The 17217-nt window shown below is 41.2% G+C and overlaps 1 protein-coding gene across 1 annotated transcript; it reads right to left on the bottom strand.

The window, feature by feature from the left end:
- Positions 1-1044: 1044 nt before the first annotated feature.
- CENPI (centromere protein I) lies at positions 1045-15424 on the bottom strand. The gene is made up of 20 exons (XM_041485338.1): positions 15216-15424; positions 14425-14562; positions 13966-14084; positions 12808-12915; positions 11717-11765; positions 11352-11398; positions 10610-10699; positions 9042-9170; positions 8628-8792; positions 8267-8387; positions 7974-8062; positions 7547-7664; positions 7384-7448; positions 6777-6862; positions 6231-6366; positions 5354-5478; positions 4258-4306; positions 3873-4106; positions 1981-2022; positions 1045-1176 (listed from the first exon to the last, which is right to left on the bottom strand). The coding sequence occupies exons 1-20, from the start codon at positions 15412-15414 to the stop codon at positions 1045-1047; spliced, it is 2241 nt and encodes a 746-aa protein (XP_041341272.1). The 5' UTR covers positions 15415-15424.
- Between the last annotated feature and the right edge of the window lie 1793 nt (positions 15425-17217).

Genomic DNA, 17217 nt, shown 5'->3' with positions numbered 1-17217 from the left:
AAGCAAACATCTTGAGTGGCTCCAGAGTCGCTCTCAAGACTGATTCCTTTCCTGAATCAAAGCAGAGATTCACAATGCAAAATTCACTATAATCTAACCCAACTCTCAAGTGGTTACAACCCTGTTTCACAGCAGAAAAATAAAGTTCATTCAGATTTTGGAAACCTCAGTTCAGCTTCTCTCTGCTTCTACTCAGACTTAAAATGAAACAACAGGAGAAGATACATTTTGTAAAAGAGTTTTTTCAAAATGACACATAAGAAATATTTTACAGAACATATATTATACATATGTACTCAATATACAACACCTCCCACAACACAAAAAGGAAAGTTACATTTGCACTTATCAATATAGAAAGTGGTGAGCTGGTGGCAACACTGTAGGTGCTCACACCAATAAATCATCAACTGAACACCAAACTTTCCAGCTGTACTAGATCATTATAATCAAAGTTCGCACAAAAACTGTTCCGTAAGCCTCAAAATGAAAATTAATTAAATTAATTAATTCATCTTCAGGAAGATCAGTTTGGTCAGCCTGTTAAAAGTCATACAGAGTACAACAGGGAATTGGGAAACTCACATTGCTCCAATCCAAGACAGACACAGCACCCCTGAAAGGCTGATTAAGTTGTTTCTCATTACCTGCTGCTGAGGAAGGCAAATCAGGGCAGGGGTCAACATTACTTATAAATGAAGCACCACTGTTCACTGCAGTTTTGAGATGGAAAATGTTTGCTTCTCAATTAGAACAGATACTCCAACAGAGACACACCAGGATGAAAAAGGTGGATGTCACATCACACAGAGCTCACCAGCTTCAGACCAGAGAAGTTTAGCAGGGATAAGAGGGGGCTCAGTGTTAGTGAACCAAGCAGCTCAACATCTGTATCTTCACTTTCATTAGAGAGATGTCAGTAAAAAGTGCAGGTAAGAGTCAATGCTCTGTTTCTCTCCTCTGAGAAGGGAAGAATTAGTGACACAGTCCTTTAGAGTCTGCAAATCTGCTCCAGATGACAGAAGAACTCCAGTGAGCCCCAGGTCACAATTCCACATTCCCAGCTTTGCTGTGAGAGGCCTGGGAAACCCGACTGATGCTGCTCTCAATAAAGACCTTCAGCCCCTTCAAGCCTTGGGTGTAGAGATATTCTAGATACCAGTCCCACTTTTTCCCCTGTAAACCAGAAAGAAGAGTCAGATGTGCAGAATAAAGCTTTACCTTGCTTAAGCTAATTTGGAAAGGTCTGCAAGCTCTGCCTTCCTGTGGGACAACATCCACATGTTGGGTGACATCTGTAAATACCCACAGGTACGGAGTCACCTGCTGTTCCTAAATGCCCACAATTACACAGTACACATTCTTAGACTGAATCATCATCTTTCTTTAATACTGAAAGTTTTTATAAACCCCACTTCCAGAAAAAAGAAATGTCTATTGGATCAACAGGGAATATGTCAGGAATAAAAGAACATGGCTATTAAAGCCTTCCTTCCATCACTAGTGGTGATTCCTCCAGACCAGGTTTGAAGTACACTGTGGCATAGGAAAGGAAACCAACTGCCACTGTATTTGCTCAGTGGAGGATTCCTGTTCAAAGCTGTAACAAAGCTACACATCTGCCTCAGAAATATAATATGAAGCAGAATTTGTATTACCAATGAACTTTAAGTGCATCAAGAATGTAACTTTTCCTGGAGCCTGCAGAGAGCAATAAACAGCCCTGTCCTGACACTGCACTGACTCATGAAGGAAATACATAAAACCTCAAATCACTAGCCACAGATACTTAACTTCTCAGGTGTTGATGCTCTCTTGTTTGGCCCTGTTAAGAGACTGAACCAAAGACTACAGCTGTAATTTTTCCCCTTCCAAAACTTTTCTAGAGCATTTGTGATTTTGGTGAATATTATAACCTCATCCTCTTCAACACAGCTGTTGAAAATTGCCTGCTTTATTTACTAAAACAAGAAATCTTACCTTAATGAATTTGAAGTTGAAGGTGGTATCATCAGGACAAATCTTAAGGAAAGGGAATAAAACAATATCAAGTCAGATAAAAAGTATGTCCAGGGTTGCTGGGTCTCTGCTAAGTCCTCTCCTAAATCAGGAGGTGCAAGCATGCAAAGAAATTCAGAGATTTTTAATCCTGCTTCAGAGGGGGCTTCCAGCATCATACCCTGTGCGTAAGTGGCAAGGTAACATCTGGACCCTCTTGTCCTGTGCTGCAGCATTACAGGACAGCAACAGGGAATATTCACAGGTACCTTTACTACTCTCTCTGCAGTCTAAAAGTCTCCCTTTCTAAACATCAGAAATTCACAATAAGAGCAAGAGGAGAGAAGTGGCACTGAGATCAGTGCTTGTTTCCCCAGTGCTGCAGAGCACTGCCCTCTGGTGCTCAGCACTGCTGAGGAAAACGTGTCCCTGCAGCTCAACATTATTTCCTCCTGCCTTAAAACACATCTGTCATAGCTGCTAAGCAAAATTTCTCCTGGTTCTACAGCAGAAAGAGAATGCAAGAATTTCCCACCAGAACGTTTGGGGGTTTTTTTAAGGTATTTTGAGGTTGGGTGTTTTTTGGTTTTGTGTTATGGTTGTTCGTTTGTAATTTGGGGTTTTTTTATATGTGCAAAACTTATAAAGAATTAGGAACCTGTGTCAGGGAAAGTTTAGTTTGGATATCAGGAAAAGGTTCTTCCCACCAAGGGTCACTGGGCACTGGAACAGGCTCCCCAGGAAAGTGGTGACAGCACCAAGTCAGAAAGAATGCAAGAAGTGTCTGGAAAACACTCCCAGGCACATGGTGGGATTCTTGGGCTGTCCTTTACAGAGGCAGGAGTTGGACTTTTTGATTTTTGTGGGTCCCTTCCACTGCAGGATATTCCATGATTCTAGGAAGCCTCAGAACAAAAAATATGTGGACAAAAGATATGAGATGTATACAACTTCTTTCCTTGGTCTAACAAAACCAAAATAGCTTCCTTAAGCAAAGACAAAATCTGAGTTTAATCAGCAGTAAGACATAAATTAGCTTGATTCAGGACACTGAGCACATAACAAAGGCTAATTTGTCAAGTGTTCCTAACCAGAATTCTTTGCTTCAACTTCTCAGGTGCCCCTTGCTGCACACCTACACTTGCCTTGAGCCTGCCAGAGTTTCTCACAACCAACTGGCATCTCTGTGCAGCCCTTGGACAGCCTACAAAACCTAGTTTCTTGGAGCAGCACACACACCTTGGGACAATAACAGCTCTGGCAAACTGCTCTCTCCACTCTTCAGGAGCTGCACTGAGCACATGAGGGCACCCAGAGTTCAAGGGAACTCCTGGCAGAACTCACACCAGACAATGCAAGACAGCTCTGTGTTATGTTACCTCTGTACCTGAAGCAGCTACTTGCATTTCTATTTTAGTAAGCCAAAAAAGCTACCCCAAGAGCCAAAAAGCACTGCTAACAAATTCTAGCACAAACAGCTGTATATAATTTAACCATGCATTTCTTGACTTTCTAGAGTTTAAATATTTAGATCACACTGCCTATTTTGTGGGGCAGAATGCACCTTTGGTAAGCTTTTACTGAAGTGTCATTTATTTCTCTAATTTGCTATTTTAGTTCTATCTTAAAACTATCATGAGTACAAATTCACATCCAAAACTGCTACATTCATACATACAACTGCTCTCATACCACACAAAGAAAGACTCTTCAAATTGTGCCAATAATCTAACAAACACAGAATGCCACAGCAGCTTTTGAAAGCTCAGTTGCCTCTACCAGTCAGCCAGGACACAGAGACCCTTCTCCACAGAAACAGTCAAGACAGAACATCTAGTGCCATGAAGGAGCCAAATCTTGGCCTACACCATTACCTGCTGCAGGAATTGAACAGAGTAGCCCATCATGGCTGGATGATAAACAATGTTAAAGCTGGTTTTTAATTCCTTCACTGCAGTTTTACTCAGCAGTTTATCATCCATACAAAGACCTTGAGGATGAATATCCTTCTGGAATGCACTGGATGTCCACAGACAGCCCACCATAGCTACTATGTACTGGTTGTACTCTTGATACGTCTGGTTACTGAACTTGAACTGCAGTATTTTCTGAGGGGGAAAAAGAAAAAATTAATAAATAACATCCTCAAAGCAGCTGTGTGCTCCCTCCAGTCCTTAAAAGATTAGTACACCTCCCCTCCACTCAACCCAATTCCTTGCTACAGTCTGTTCTAGCACATAACAGATGTGTCCACAGTACCTTTTTACTCAGCTCATTTTGTTTTGCAGCCACCAAGTTGGTTCGATACCTGAAAAAAAACCCAACAAAATAGAGAAAGTTAGGGGCCTATAAATTTTTACTACATGCCTTTGTTGAAAAAAGCTGGAGGAATGTATCAAGAAAACTTATATCCACCATGAGAAAGATCATCAAACTTTATTGGTGAAAGAGACATGAAAAAGAATTCAAAGGGACTATCACTTGGCAGAGTAGGGACATACCTAATAATATTAGTCTCTTATTCACACACAACCAGTTTGCCTGGGACAGTCACCTTCATAAATGCAACACACAAGAATGGACATCCAGCCTTTAAATCAGCAGAGAAATGCAGTGTGTTTTTAAGAAGGGAGACTTTCATTCACTAAGCAAAGAAACAGAAGCCACTGGAAGTAATGCAACTTGACAGTTGCTCTATATAATAAGCACTAGCTCGTCTTATTTCCTAGAGACCTTCCTGTCATGTTAATTACCCTGCAGATTCCTTAGAGAAAAAGCCACATGGAGGGCCCTGCACCAGCTGTCAGCTATTGGCCACTCTTCTCCTCAGATGCAGCCACTGGAACTAACAAGGCCAAGAAGTGCAGCCTTGGTGGTGGATCCTGCAGAGCAACAAACAGTGCTGTCTCTGGCCTTGCATGAGACCGTCCCAAATTCCTGGAGTCTGGAGGTGGAAGAAGTGCTTCCTACTCAGCACATGGCAGAATTTGTAAGGAAAAGCTCAAGTGTAGTAGCCAAAGAACAGGAGTGAGAAGTTGTGTAGTTACTACCATTAATCCCGGCTGGCTGACTTTAGCTCCCTCAAAACAATAGGGGAACAACTTCTTTCATACATCAAAGATATGGAAATAATACCACGAAAAGGTCAGAATCCTGCTATCTTGGATAACAGACTGAAAAAAAAGAGTAGGAACTACAGCTATAAAATCCTTCATCATGAAAGCTGGACACAAGTGGAATTTTTACCTTTACCTTGCACAGCAAGAAGATTCCAGGTTTTTACAACAGTCATTTCATTTCCAAAAGACTGAAAGAGAAGACAAGGAGTCCCTGCAGCCTACACCTGTTGTAGTACCTGTACATAATGTAGCAGAGCTGATTCAAGTTGACAGAATCCATGCTGAGCAGTGCTGGGTAGAAAACCCCAGCAGGAGGCATTATCAGCAAAGGCAGCTTGTACTTCAGGTATATGTCACACACCTGCAGAAATGAAACACATCCAGGCTGATTATTATTGCCAAAGTAATGATTATTACAAACTGCCAAGGGGGTAAGAGCAACAGAGAGCACAACACTGAATTCCAGCCAGATCCATCCAGAAGGGAAGGCCAGGGTGTCTTACACAAGTGTTGTTGCCCATCACTTTTGTGCATTTTTACTGGACAAATTCAGTTACAAATAGATCCCAGAACTGTCATTGTTTTTTCAGCTATTCCCAACCTGAATTGTAGGAGCCATTGCTGTTATTACAGCATGCTGGAGTTCACAATAAGCACAACTACAGAAAGGACATGAGGAAACTGGAGAATACTTAAGGCTATTTGATGCTGTTCAGTTTGCCTACAGCACAAACTAGAAAAAAAACACCCACATTTTTAAGGAAACATTTAAAGAAAAAACCCAAGATATGTTATTTGAAATTGAACTGATCACTGCTCTTTTCTTTAAGTCAGCACTAAAAAAAAGCAGGTTATGGCCTACTGTTACTTCTCCTTCCTCAGTTCACCTCTGAATTCAGAGCAACTGCTTTCTAGAGGCACAATTACTTCTGCCTGTGGATGCAACAACAGCAGCTTTCACCTGCAGATCTACCAAGTATGTGGAATATTCTGGCATTTAATCACAAAGTTCTGTAAACTAGAATGAGGAAGAAGCTTTTATGCTTTAGCTTAAAAAATGCAAACAGCCTTAGGAGTACTTGAAAAGAAAGACAAAATCACTGGGATACACACAGTCCCATAGAAATCCAGAATGAAGTAGAGCAAGAGTGTGGAATTGTTTTCCAAACGCAGTGCAACAGTAGAGATCCGTCCCACAAAGTGAACCAGTTCAGCCACCACGTTCACTAGTCCAGAGAGGGTGGTGTTCCTGCAGCAAAGACATGGCACAGCATTACAGCAACCTCTTTGCAAACAGCAACATGGAAAATGGGAAAACAAAACTGAAATTTCTGCTTTTGCCCCATCAAATACTCAATAACAGACACTTGTTCTTCAATACAGGCAGTAACACATTGTTATCAGCACCATTATGAACACCCGGCTGTCAGTGTTATGAGGATTTTGAATTCTGGACACCTCAATTTCCAGTGTCAGCAGAAATACTTCTAAAGAAAAAGAACAGGCCTGACAAGGTAGCTTACAATATAGCAGAATCATAACTGCATTATTAACCTTCTGGTTGGTCTTTAAGCTGGGTGTTAGGACTAGAGTATAGATCTAAATACACCAGTGAGCAATGCTGAGAACATGGCTTGCATTCTTTAAAGACAAACTTACACAGAAGAAAACTCCAAATCCGTTTGAATCACATTGCAATTTAACCAGTTCTGCAACAGCTCCTTCAGGCTCTCAAGAACACTGCACTGCAATAGGCAAAAAGAAATCAAGTTGATGACAATTTATGCAAGAGAATAATTTCAAACAAAGAATGCTTTGAGAAATGGCATATCCAAGGAAAGGTACCAGGAGTTTCTCAGGAGCAGTGACATAGCTGCATGGCCCCTAGAACTGAATGTATGTGTTGTATATAGCCTTTCCTGGAAAATGTGAACTTCAAGTTCTGAAAAAACTGCAATAAAACAGTTTAAACAAATAGTTAAAACTGCAATAAAACAAATGAACTATTGCGTTGTGCGCTATCAGTTCTTTTTATCTCCAGTGCCCCAGCTTAATTCCACTCAAAAAAGGAAGATATCTTAAAGCACCTATTTCCTAAGGAAGTTAAACTGTAAGTATATATTTTATTCTGTTTGGGCACAGACTTCTCAAAAATATTTCTTATAGAATCCCTCAGCCTGCTACACCTAACACAAGTACAGATAGCAGTATCACCTAGATGTTTAGTGAATACAGTCATTGGATTCGATGTAATTGATAAAATTACCTTAAAGTAAATAGATGATGTGAAAAAGAGCTGTGCCAGGGGATCATAGAGATATGACTTAATGTCTGAAAAAAATGAGAAAGCAGTATGATATCAGTGCACAAATTCCATGACCTGAGATATCCCACTGTGCAAGCTCACCCAAAGGATCTGAGGCACGTACCAGAGAAACTGCTGAGGGGGATCCAAGTCACAAGCCTGAGGATTTCTGAGCGGCAGCAGAAGCCATCCCAGAGAGGAAGGGTCTTATACAGGAACTCTTCACAGGCAGAAAATCCATCCTGAAAAGCAGAAGAAAAACATTCAAAAAGCCATCTGACTGCAGTTTGCCACACTCACATCACTCTACAGAAAGCAAGAGGCTCACAGCTCCTTCCTGCCATACTTGCCAGGACATTCAAATTATCATTCTTAGATTATTTTTCCTGCAGAAACCAAGGCCATCTCCAGAATATTGACTTGCTATAGGTAAAGGTATTTTTATTACTGGAGTCATTGTCTCAGAAATACTACAGGAAACAGGTAAGTGCCAGAAGCTCTTTAAGGGAAGACTTTGTAAAAACCTTGGCTTCCACAAAACATGCACTTACCTGCAAGAAACATTCTGCCTTGTAGATTGTTTCCAGGAAGCTCTTGAATTCTTCTTCATATGGGTTATCAACCACACACCAGGTGCATTCTGAACAGGAGAGAATACTGTACTTGAATATGAGCACAGCAAGAACAAGCACAACGAGAAACCAAATTCAGCTCTCCTCCAGTAGCTGTTTTACCACTATGGTTATCACTGTAAATCTGAATAGCAAAGGACCATTACTGAAAAGTGAAAAGCCTCAGACATCCTTTAGCTCCCTACCTCACAAGATAATACTGAAGTTTTTACCTTCCTGGAGCATCTGGCCCATCCAATAGTAAAGCCTCAGGTAAATAGATTCATCTTTCACACAATTCATGTAGTGAAGCAATAAGGGGTTTGTTAGCACTGAACCCATCTGGGAAGGAAACTGCAAGGAAAAAAAGAAAATAAAGAATTATTCAGTATTTACATCAATAAACTGCCAGAGAACCTCATGTCCAATCTTTTTACCAGCAACAAGACCATTCTCAGGACTTATTCACCATCCTCAGTTAGGACTAGATGCTGTTAGAATTAGGTAGCCCACACACTAGTCACATATAAATAGGGCATAGAGAAACACCCTTTGATCTCCCAAAACATTCACCAAGACCTTCCTGAAACTCACCTCTAGACGATGAATATTCTGTAGGAGCTGAGGGAAGGTCTGCAGCTGCTCCACTGGAAAAGACTCATTTGTACTGTACAAATAAAACCAGTTATTTTCTCTGTCCTCTTCTAAATTATTTATGTTTGCACTGCTTGCAGGTATAACCAACTGGGCATTCCATTTCTGTAGAAAGGAAACACAAATGACTCAGCTTCCAATGCAATTGGTTGCACTCATGAACAGTGCTCCCAGAAAGACCCAGTTTTATAAAAAAGGTATCCAAGCTTTCATTACAATTGATTGCTGCATTTCCCTATAGTTACTCCCCCCTCTCCAGTGCCAAATAAAGCCAGACTCCCATTATTTGCCAATATTCTTAATGAAAACCACTACTTGGCACCTTCTAGGATGTGCCTCAGGCCCCTAACATACCCTTTTTCGTGACTGAGGTTGAGATATGCCTAAAAACACTGCTTTGGACAGGGGAGAGGTTCCCTGGGTTCTCTGCCTTACTGCAGTGATTGCTGCTTTCCATGGGCCTTCAGAGTTCTTGAAGTAAGTCTGGAAACAGAAATCAGACATCCATGCAAGAAGTCAAGCTGGGACAAAGCAACAAAAAGATCATTTTCTATTCTGATAAACACCACCACAGTCATGTAGAGACACTCAGCTCTACTTGACAGATTTTCACAGCACAGAACTCTGATCATTCCTCAGTTTCATCACCTTTGGTCTACAATTCAACAGTTGAGCTTTTATTTCCTTTGGAAACAACATCCCCCTTTTCAGAAGGGATCTCCAACACTTCAATCTTATAATCTTAATTCAAACCAATCATGAACTCATAGATTAACCCTCAAGTACACCTTCAAATTAAACATGACATGCTCAGTTAATAGAAAAATTTCCTGAATTCAGCATCAGTGACACCTACATAACAGAACAATGCCATGAGTAACTAAATACTCAAGTTATTGTAGATATTACTACAGAAAATTGGAAAAGCTAACACTTTTCTGCATTTTTCTTTGACATTTCATTGCCAATCAGTCTTTAAATTCTAATCAAGTGCCAAACCATCACAAAAGTATTTAGATTGGCTTGGACTAGTTAATCAAGCTTTTAGCACACAATACAGTGTGTTCATAAAGATACTTGAAATATTTGGGATCTAGTTGCTAGTAATTTACTGCACTTCTAAAAAATGTAAATGTGCGTGCTAAAAAATGTAAATTCTCCAACAGATGACTGTGCAGCACAATGCAAAGTAAAAATTTAGAGAACAATATAAATACACAAGCAGACTGAAATAAATTTTATTGAAAATCAACTTGCCTGCATATAAATTAAATGTCTGTTCTAAAAAACCAACAAAAATCTCAAATTTTAAGTCTATCCCACTGAAATAAATTTTTGTTGCACAATTTAGGTCTTACCAGTTGCTGTTTTCTCTTATAGATCTGGTTCTGCTACATGTTTCTACTTGGTCAAAGGGCTGAGCACACAGGCCTCTCTAAAAGGGGAGTAATTTTTTGCTGTTTCTTGCAGCTCTGACAAATCAGTTTCCTACATTTTTACCTCCTTTTTTCTCTCTCCTATGACACAGACTTTCCAAGTGCAGAGCTACTTACTGACTTCCACCGTCATTTTTACTTGAGCATGACAGCAATTAGAACAATACCTTGACAAATTAGACAGTTTGTTTCCTTCAGAAATTAATATTGTGTGAAACAAGTCAAACCCAGCAGGAACACCAAAAGAAGGATTAAAGTAATCCTCATAAAATAAAGGTAGATGTCATTCCTTACCAAATCATCTCATTATGCTGGAGAGGAAACAAAACACAAGGCAAAAAATCCTCATCTAAACCTGATTTTACTCAGTGAAAAGAGGAAATAGAATTAATTTTCACCAGTAAATCTGCTATAGCTTGAATAGAAAGCTCCATACAAATACTGTAGTAAATCATGGTTTTGAACTGACTAAATCTAATTCCTTACCTTCATTTTCCCAGGAAGGGTTATGGTCACCTGTTCTGGGCAGAAAAGTTTGTAAAGTGATAGCAGAGCTTGCAGATGAGACTGCATTCCCTGTAAAATAACAGAACAAGAGGGAAAACATGTGAGGTATGTTTTTAATATAGAAACTGAATGCTGTATTTTAGAAGTAGAAAAGCTCAGTGATTAGTAAAAGCTAAATTCCTAGAGCTACACACGATCAAGTAACCATAGATAAACAACTGAAACTGGGTCAATGAAATAACAATAGCAAGAGGACCGAAGACCTTTCTGTAGTCATAACTGACAGAAAGGAAATTAACAATCAAAGTGATACAACATAGTCTTCTGCTGTCTAAAAACATGTTATTATAGCAATGATTTTTTCTTAGGGAAAAAAAAAAAAAAGCAAGGTCCTCTACAATCTCACATTTTTCAGTCATTTTTGGTACCACTTGAAAAAGGAAGATGAATAGAAAATTAAAGACTGTAATAGATAAATGAAGCTGCCCCTTGCTTCAGAGATTTCACCTAACCTGGTCACAAAACATTGAGCTTTGCATGTATCACTGCATGTGCTCACAAAACACACATGAAAATTAGGAATGCACGTGCAAGAGAGAAACTTTAATGCTACAAAGAGTAAAACCTACAATTCCAAGTCCAAGCCACGTTTCTCCATTGTGTCTTACAAAGTACATTATTAACCACAGTTCAAACTCTACAAGATCTGAAATAAACTCACCATTTTTGCTTGGAGGTCAAGCAGTATCCTAATCCGAAAAGGCTTGACTGGAAATACAATTAGGAATAGAAAGGATTTTAAAAATACCATATTAGACATCTAAGCAAAAGTTATATAAGTAACATTTTTATTATAAAATCATGACAAAGCAAGCAGAACCAATAATTCTTATTTCTAGGGTAATAGAGACGTTTCCAATGCAGCAAGTGTTACACAAAGCTTTGCCTGAACTACCACTCATTCTTCCTTGCATTAAAAGCACAATATTGGCTAATCATTGTATCAGCTGCACTGGAAGAACAGGCAGCACCAGCAAACAGAATCAGAAATAAAATGGTATTTCAGCTCACACAGATGAGACTCACCATTTTCCTTCCTGGTCAGCAGGTAGAGCAGGTGGCAGATGTAGGGGCACTGCAAAGCAAGGGCAGCCATGAGCTCTCCTGCTGCTGCAGACACACAGCCAGGACACACAAAGAGAGCCCCACACAGCAACTCCATTTAGAACTTCATCTGCACTGTGAGCAGTCCTGACAGTAACCAAGCTGTTTAATTAACTTTTTCTTTTTTTTTTTTGGAATATGGACTAGAAATTACAAGAGTCAGCAGTGAAAGCGCAATTGCATTTTCAAAAGGAAAGGCACCTTTGAACCAATATACTTTTTTAGAGCTTTTAACTTCAGTTGAGGCTCTAAAGAGCCTTAAATTAGTTTCAAACCAACTCTGATGCACTTTCCAACTGACCCGTCGTGTCTGAAAAAGCTATTTCAAACATTAAGAACTTAAATCCAGTTTTATGGAAAGATTATAAATTAAGTTAACCTAAAACCATTAAAAACATTACAAGAAGTATAACTCAGAATTTTGAGAACTTGTTTTAACCATAAAATATCATAAAGTGAAAGAATATTAACAATTTCATCCCTAACATGACTGCCAAGATTATCTTATGCACTGAATTCAAACACTTTAAAATTCCTGGATTTTACAGTTGCCATATGGCAGAAATTGCCTGAATGCTTGTTCTGTTTTAAGCTATATTTCACATTAATTAAGTAGAACAGCAATTAGTTTTTCACCTTAAATAAACACTGTGCTAATTTTTTTCCTTTTCTTTACTTTTTGCCCAAGGTATACAAGTCAGTTTCTGCCCAAGAGCAGGAGACTACCTGCTGATGTCTGACACTCCCAGAGACCACTGTTACTCTTGGGAATTTAGACAGAAAAAATGGTCACACTCTCTGTGATACAGCATAGCAGTTCTTGGAAACATGTTTAAGCAGACAGATCACAGCAATCTTATAATGCAAAGAGAAAATAAATAAAGCAACCCAGCCATCAGAAAATGGTCTCTAACCAACACCTACTCCAGACTAATTCTAGCATTAATATGTATATTACTAATGAACATTTAGGTTTATTTTATCAGTTCCATATGTTCTTCAGCTCTCCTTACCAAATTCTCATCTTGCAGGAAGGAGAAGAAGAAACCATAGAGGGCATGAATCTGTTCCTTGTGATCAATGAAGTCAAACACTGTGATCAGCCACTTTAAAAAAAGCAGCTGCAGACAGAAAAAAAACCCACATTACATTAAGTGATGGGCAAAAGCAAGGCAGGGGAATCAGGAGCCAGCCCCAGAGACACAATCAGTAAGGACACACACCATTCTCAAGGATAACCAGGGAGCTACAGACAAACAGTTCAGGGGTATTCAGATGAACAAAGTCTGCCAAGGGATTCACCAGGCAAACAACTGGCCCCATCACTGCTGTTGGAATCTGGGTTTTGGTTTCTAGAACCGTGGGACCCTTTTTGTGTATCAGTGGTGATTGGGAGGGAGGGAATCCAATAAATAGGGCACATGTGGGCTCAGCCTGGAGAAAAGGAGGCTTGAGGGGGACCTTCTCACTCTTTACAACTCCCTGAAAGAAGGCTGAAGTGAGGCAGGGGCTGGCTCTTTTCCCAAGTACAAAAGTGGTAGGTCAAGAAGAAACAAACAACCCGTTCTGCAAAGGAGGTTGAGATTGGAAATTTCATCACAAAAGGGTTGTCAAACACTGGAACACACTGCTGAGGAAGTGGTTGAATCACCATCCCTGGAGGGATTTAAAAGATGTGCAGCTGTGGCTCTTGGGACAAGGTTGGCTTGGCAGCATAAGGTTAATGGTTGGGTTCTGTGGTCTTCATCTTTGCCCATCTAAATGATTCTACCACATAAACCTTTGAGCAGGCCATGTAAACATAAAAAAGACTATTTCCTAACGTTAAGTCATGTTGCCACAACCAAGGTGCACATAACCTAAGGGATACCTCACTGAAACTAAAAGATGCCTCACAGAGCAGAAGTATTTCACAGAAGTGTTGGAGACAACATTCCTGAGGAGTTCAAAGATACAAGACAAGCAGGAACCAAATCTCCACAGAAACTTAATGTGTTTCTTGGTTCCCGTTGCCATTCTAGCAATGGGCATCTCTGCCAGTCTTGGTAAATGACAGTATCTTGGGTAAGACCTTGTACAATAAAACATCAGGATTTTTGATTCTTCAAAATAACCTGTTCTTATGGTTCCTGTGCAGAAGCAATAACTACTGTGAACACTTATTAAGTTACCTGAGTGCTGCCTGAGCATTTGCTGACACAGAGCCAAGACACAGCTGTAACCACAGAACTTTCTGGTACCACTGAGGCAGGAATCAGGCTCTTCAATAAACGAGTATTCACTGTATCAGCTGGAAAAAAAAAAAACAATTTCAAGTAAGATGGTGCTCATGTACCAGGTTCTTCATTATTCTTTTGCAGCTTAAGTCAAAATTCCCTCTGCACAAAATTATTTAGAGCTTCCTTGCTCAAAGTAATGGTGTATACGAATTTAGTAAGGACTTACCTATACCTCAAAATGATGACAAATAATTCATTTCAGCTTAACAAAAGAAAATGGAAACTACACCAAATCACGCCAGAAAAAATAATTTCATGCTACAGTACCATAAACACGTTATCTCAGCAGGTTTGATTAGAGGGGAAAGGCACATTCACAGAAGATACACCAGCAGTATAGAAATGCTGTACCAAATCTGCCACTGAGCACCACGTTCAGCAGTATCTCAAACCCTTCAGGGGGCAGCCCTTGTTTCAGGGCAGTGCTTTCCACAACATCCAAGTGTTTCTGCACAACATTCTTCTTCTTCAGTGCAACACAGTCTTGAACTAGGAAAAACAAACAGGACAAGCACAGGATGAAACAACTTCTGAACAGAAATTAACTTAAAGCTTCTCTGAACTGTCCCTGCACATACTCCTTTTTCTTGACATAGTAACAAAGTAAAAAGAAAAACTTCTAAGACATTAAAGAAACATTACATAGCTCAGGGGATAAAGAGGAAAAAGAGAAGTGAAATTATTCTAAAATTATTAATATTATAATAAGAAATACGTAGAGAAACTTCTTACAAGAGCACGTAGTGACAGGACAAAAAGAATGGCTTCAAACTGAAGGAGGTTTAGATGGGATATTGGGATAAAATTGTTTATTGTGAGGGTGGTGAGGCCCTGGCTTAGGTTGTCCAGAGAAGCTGTGGCTGCCCCATCCCTGAAAGTGTTCAAGGCCAGGCTGGATGGGGCCCTGAGCAACTTGATCTCCTGGAGGGTGTCCCTGCCCATGGCAGGGGGGTTTGGTCCTTCCAATCCAAACCATTCTATGCTATTCCTTTTTTTTTACACAGTAGTAACACAAAACTTCTAAGACATTAAAGAAATAATATATAGCTCAGGCACTAAAGAGAGAAAACAGATATAATTTTTTTAAATTAAAAATTTATCATCTTCTCAATCCTAGATAGGCACCCAAAAAATTCTCTCACCTTTCTCAAAGTAGCTCAAAGCTTGCTCTAGAGACCCTTCCTGGCTATCATATTTCTGATCATTAGCAGAATGATTATTCTGCAAACTTTTTTCAGAGTCAATTCTCCCTCCTTTTCGCCAGGCAGAGAGATCAGTTTGGCTTTTATGGTGATTGTGCAGAGGCTCTTTTGGGGTCCTGGAACTCCTCCTTCGCTTCATCTTTTCAGACCCCCAGCTGAGAATGGAGAATTTTACTCATTTGTCACGTGAGAGCCAATCCTTCCTTAGGTAAGAAAAGTGATCAGCTGAGGAATGTCAGAGAGCTGGTTCCCTGCAAGGAAAAGAAACATTTATTTTCCTGACAAGCAGATTTTAGAGGCATCCTGCATAACGTGAGAGTAAATTCAGAAGAAATAGTTTAGAGCTGACTGCTCCCCAAAAGATCAGACAAGATCCTCAAAGATGCAAAGACAACAGTGTATCAAAACCCTCATCTTACATTAAAAAGAAAAAAAAATTCCCCAAGTGAAAATTAACACAAGCTCCTTTCAAGTTAAACATTATCTGATACAATAATTTTGATTAAAAAATCAACTTAACCAGAAAGCTAATATAACACAACCAAGTTTTCTTCTAAGTTAATAATTATTTTCCTTACTTCTATTGCATATGCCAATACAACCAGTCAACAAGTGATGATTCTCTGCAGGGTTATGCACAGATGTTAGAGGATCATAACGACACTTCCTATTTCACAAAAATTAGATTCTTCTGCAGCCTTCCTACTAACCAGATTGGATTGGAAAAACTAAGAAATTTTGGTAAACATCCAAATGAGGCAGAAGAGCTACCAACAGTGCCAAACTGCACAGCTGTGGGTGAAATACAGCCACAAAAAGTGGCATTTTCTCCTCAATCTGCTGGAGAGATCAACCTTTTACTCACAAAATAGGAAATTTTGCTACAATTTCCTGAACTTGGTAGAGTGTGCACCCCTGTCCCTGGATTGCTGGAACCTGTCTTTCCTGACACAATACAACAGAATGACTTTCACTTCTTACTCCCTCTCCACCTCTCACTTCCTTACGAGCTTACAAGCGTCATTATTTCCCTATAGGTTTGTTTGTCACTTTCCTGCCCAGCAAAGCTCGGTGACCACTCTGAAGTACAGCACCAGCCTTCTCTCAGCTCCCTCAGCACCTTCTCTACATGTGTTTTGTTCTGTTTTGCCCTGCAGGAGTTCTACCAGGAAGGTTTGGTGAAGGAGAGAGCAGCTGGACGGGCAGTTCTGGCTGACGGCGAGCCCACACACGAGGAGTGTGGCACCAGCACCCCTCACCCTCCTCTCCAGCACCCCCTTCCCCTGCAGCCCCCACCGCGACACCCCAGGGCCCGGAGCATCCCGAGGGCACGGCGGTGGTGAGGCCTTCCCGGGCCGGCCCGGCGGCCCCGGGGCGCTCAGAGCGGCGGCGGAGCCCCCGGCCCTGGGGAAGTCACGGACCATCCCCTCGCACGGCACTGACCATTCCCCGGACACTGACCATTCCCCGGGCACTGACCATCCCTTCGCACGGCACTGACCATTCCCCGGACACTGACCATCCCCTCGCACGGCCCCTGACCATTCCACGGGCACTGATCATCCCCTAACACGGCCCCTGACCATTCCGGGGTAATTGACCCTCCCGCTGCCCCTGGCCACTGACTACGCCCCTCACGGCCACCGACCATTCCCTGGGCACCGACCCCCGCCGCCACGACCACTGATCCTCCCGCCGCTCTGGCCACTCACCATCCCAGGACCACTAACCGTCCCTCTGTCGGGGCAGCACCGACCATTCCAAGGCAGTTAGCCCTGCTGCCGCTCTAGGCACCGAGCACCTTCCCACAGCCGCTAACCCTCCGGGGCCGCCACCCGCTGCCTCCAACCGTCCGCGCATTCAAACCCCGCCGCCACCGCCCCGCACATGCGCACTGCCCTGCGTGCGCCCTCCTACCCGCCCAGCCGCGCGTGCGCGGAGC

This window comes from Pyrgilauda ruficollis, unplaced genomic scaffold (genome assembly GCF_017590135.1).
Source record: "Pyrgilauda ruficollis isolate IOZ18807 unplaced genomic scaffold, ASM1759013v1 scaffold7, whole genome shotgun sequence".
In the NCBI taxonomy this organism is placed as follows: domain Eukaryota; kingdom Metazoa; phylum Chordata; class Aves; order Passeriformes; family Passeridae; genus Pyrgilauda; species Pyrgilauda ruficollis.
Note: the sequence above shows the minus strand (reverse complement) of the source record. Positions and strands in the feature narration are given on the sequence as shown.

Excerpts from the sequence above, each read along its gene's own strand:
- CENPI (XM_041485338.1), bottom strand. The coding sequence starts at position 15,414 with ATGAAGCGAAGGAGGAGTTCCAGGACCCCAAAAGAGCCTCTGCACAAT. Across the intron at positions 12,916-13,965 it reads AATGCTCAGGCAGCACTCAG|CTGCTTTTTTTAAAGTGGCT; the intron begins GTAACTTAATAA and ends TTCTGTCTGCAG. Across the intron at positions 6,367-6,776 it reads GATTTGGAGTTTTCTTCTGT|GAACACCACCCTCTCTGGAC; the intron begins GTAAGTTTGTCT and ends TCTTTGCTGCAG.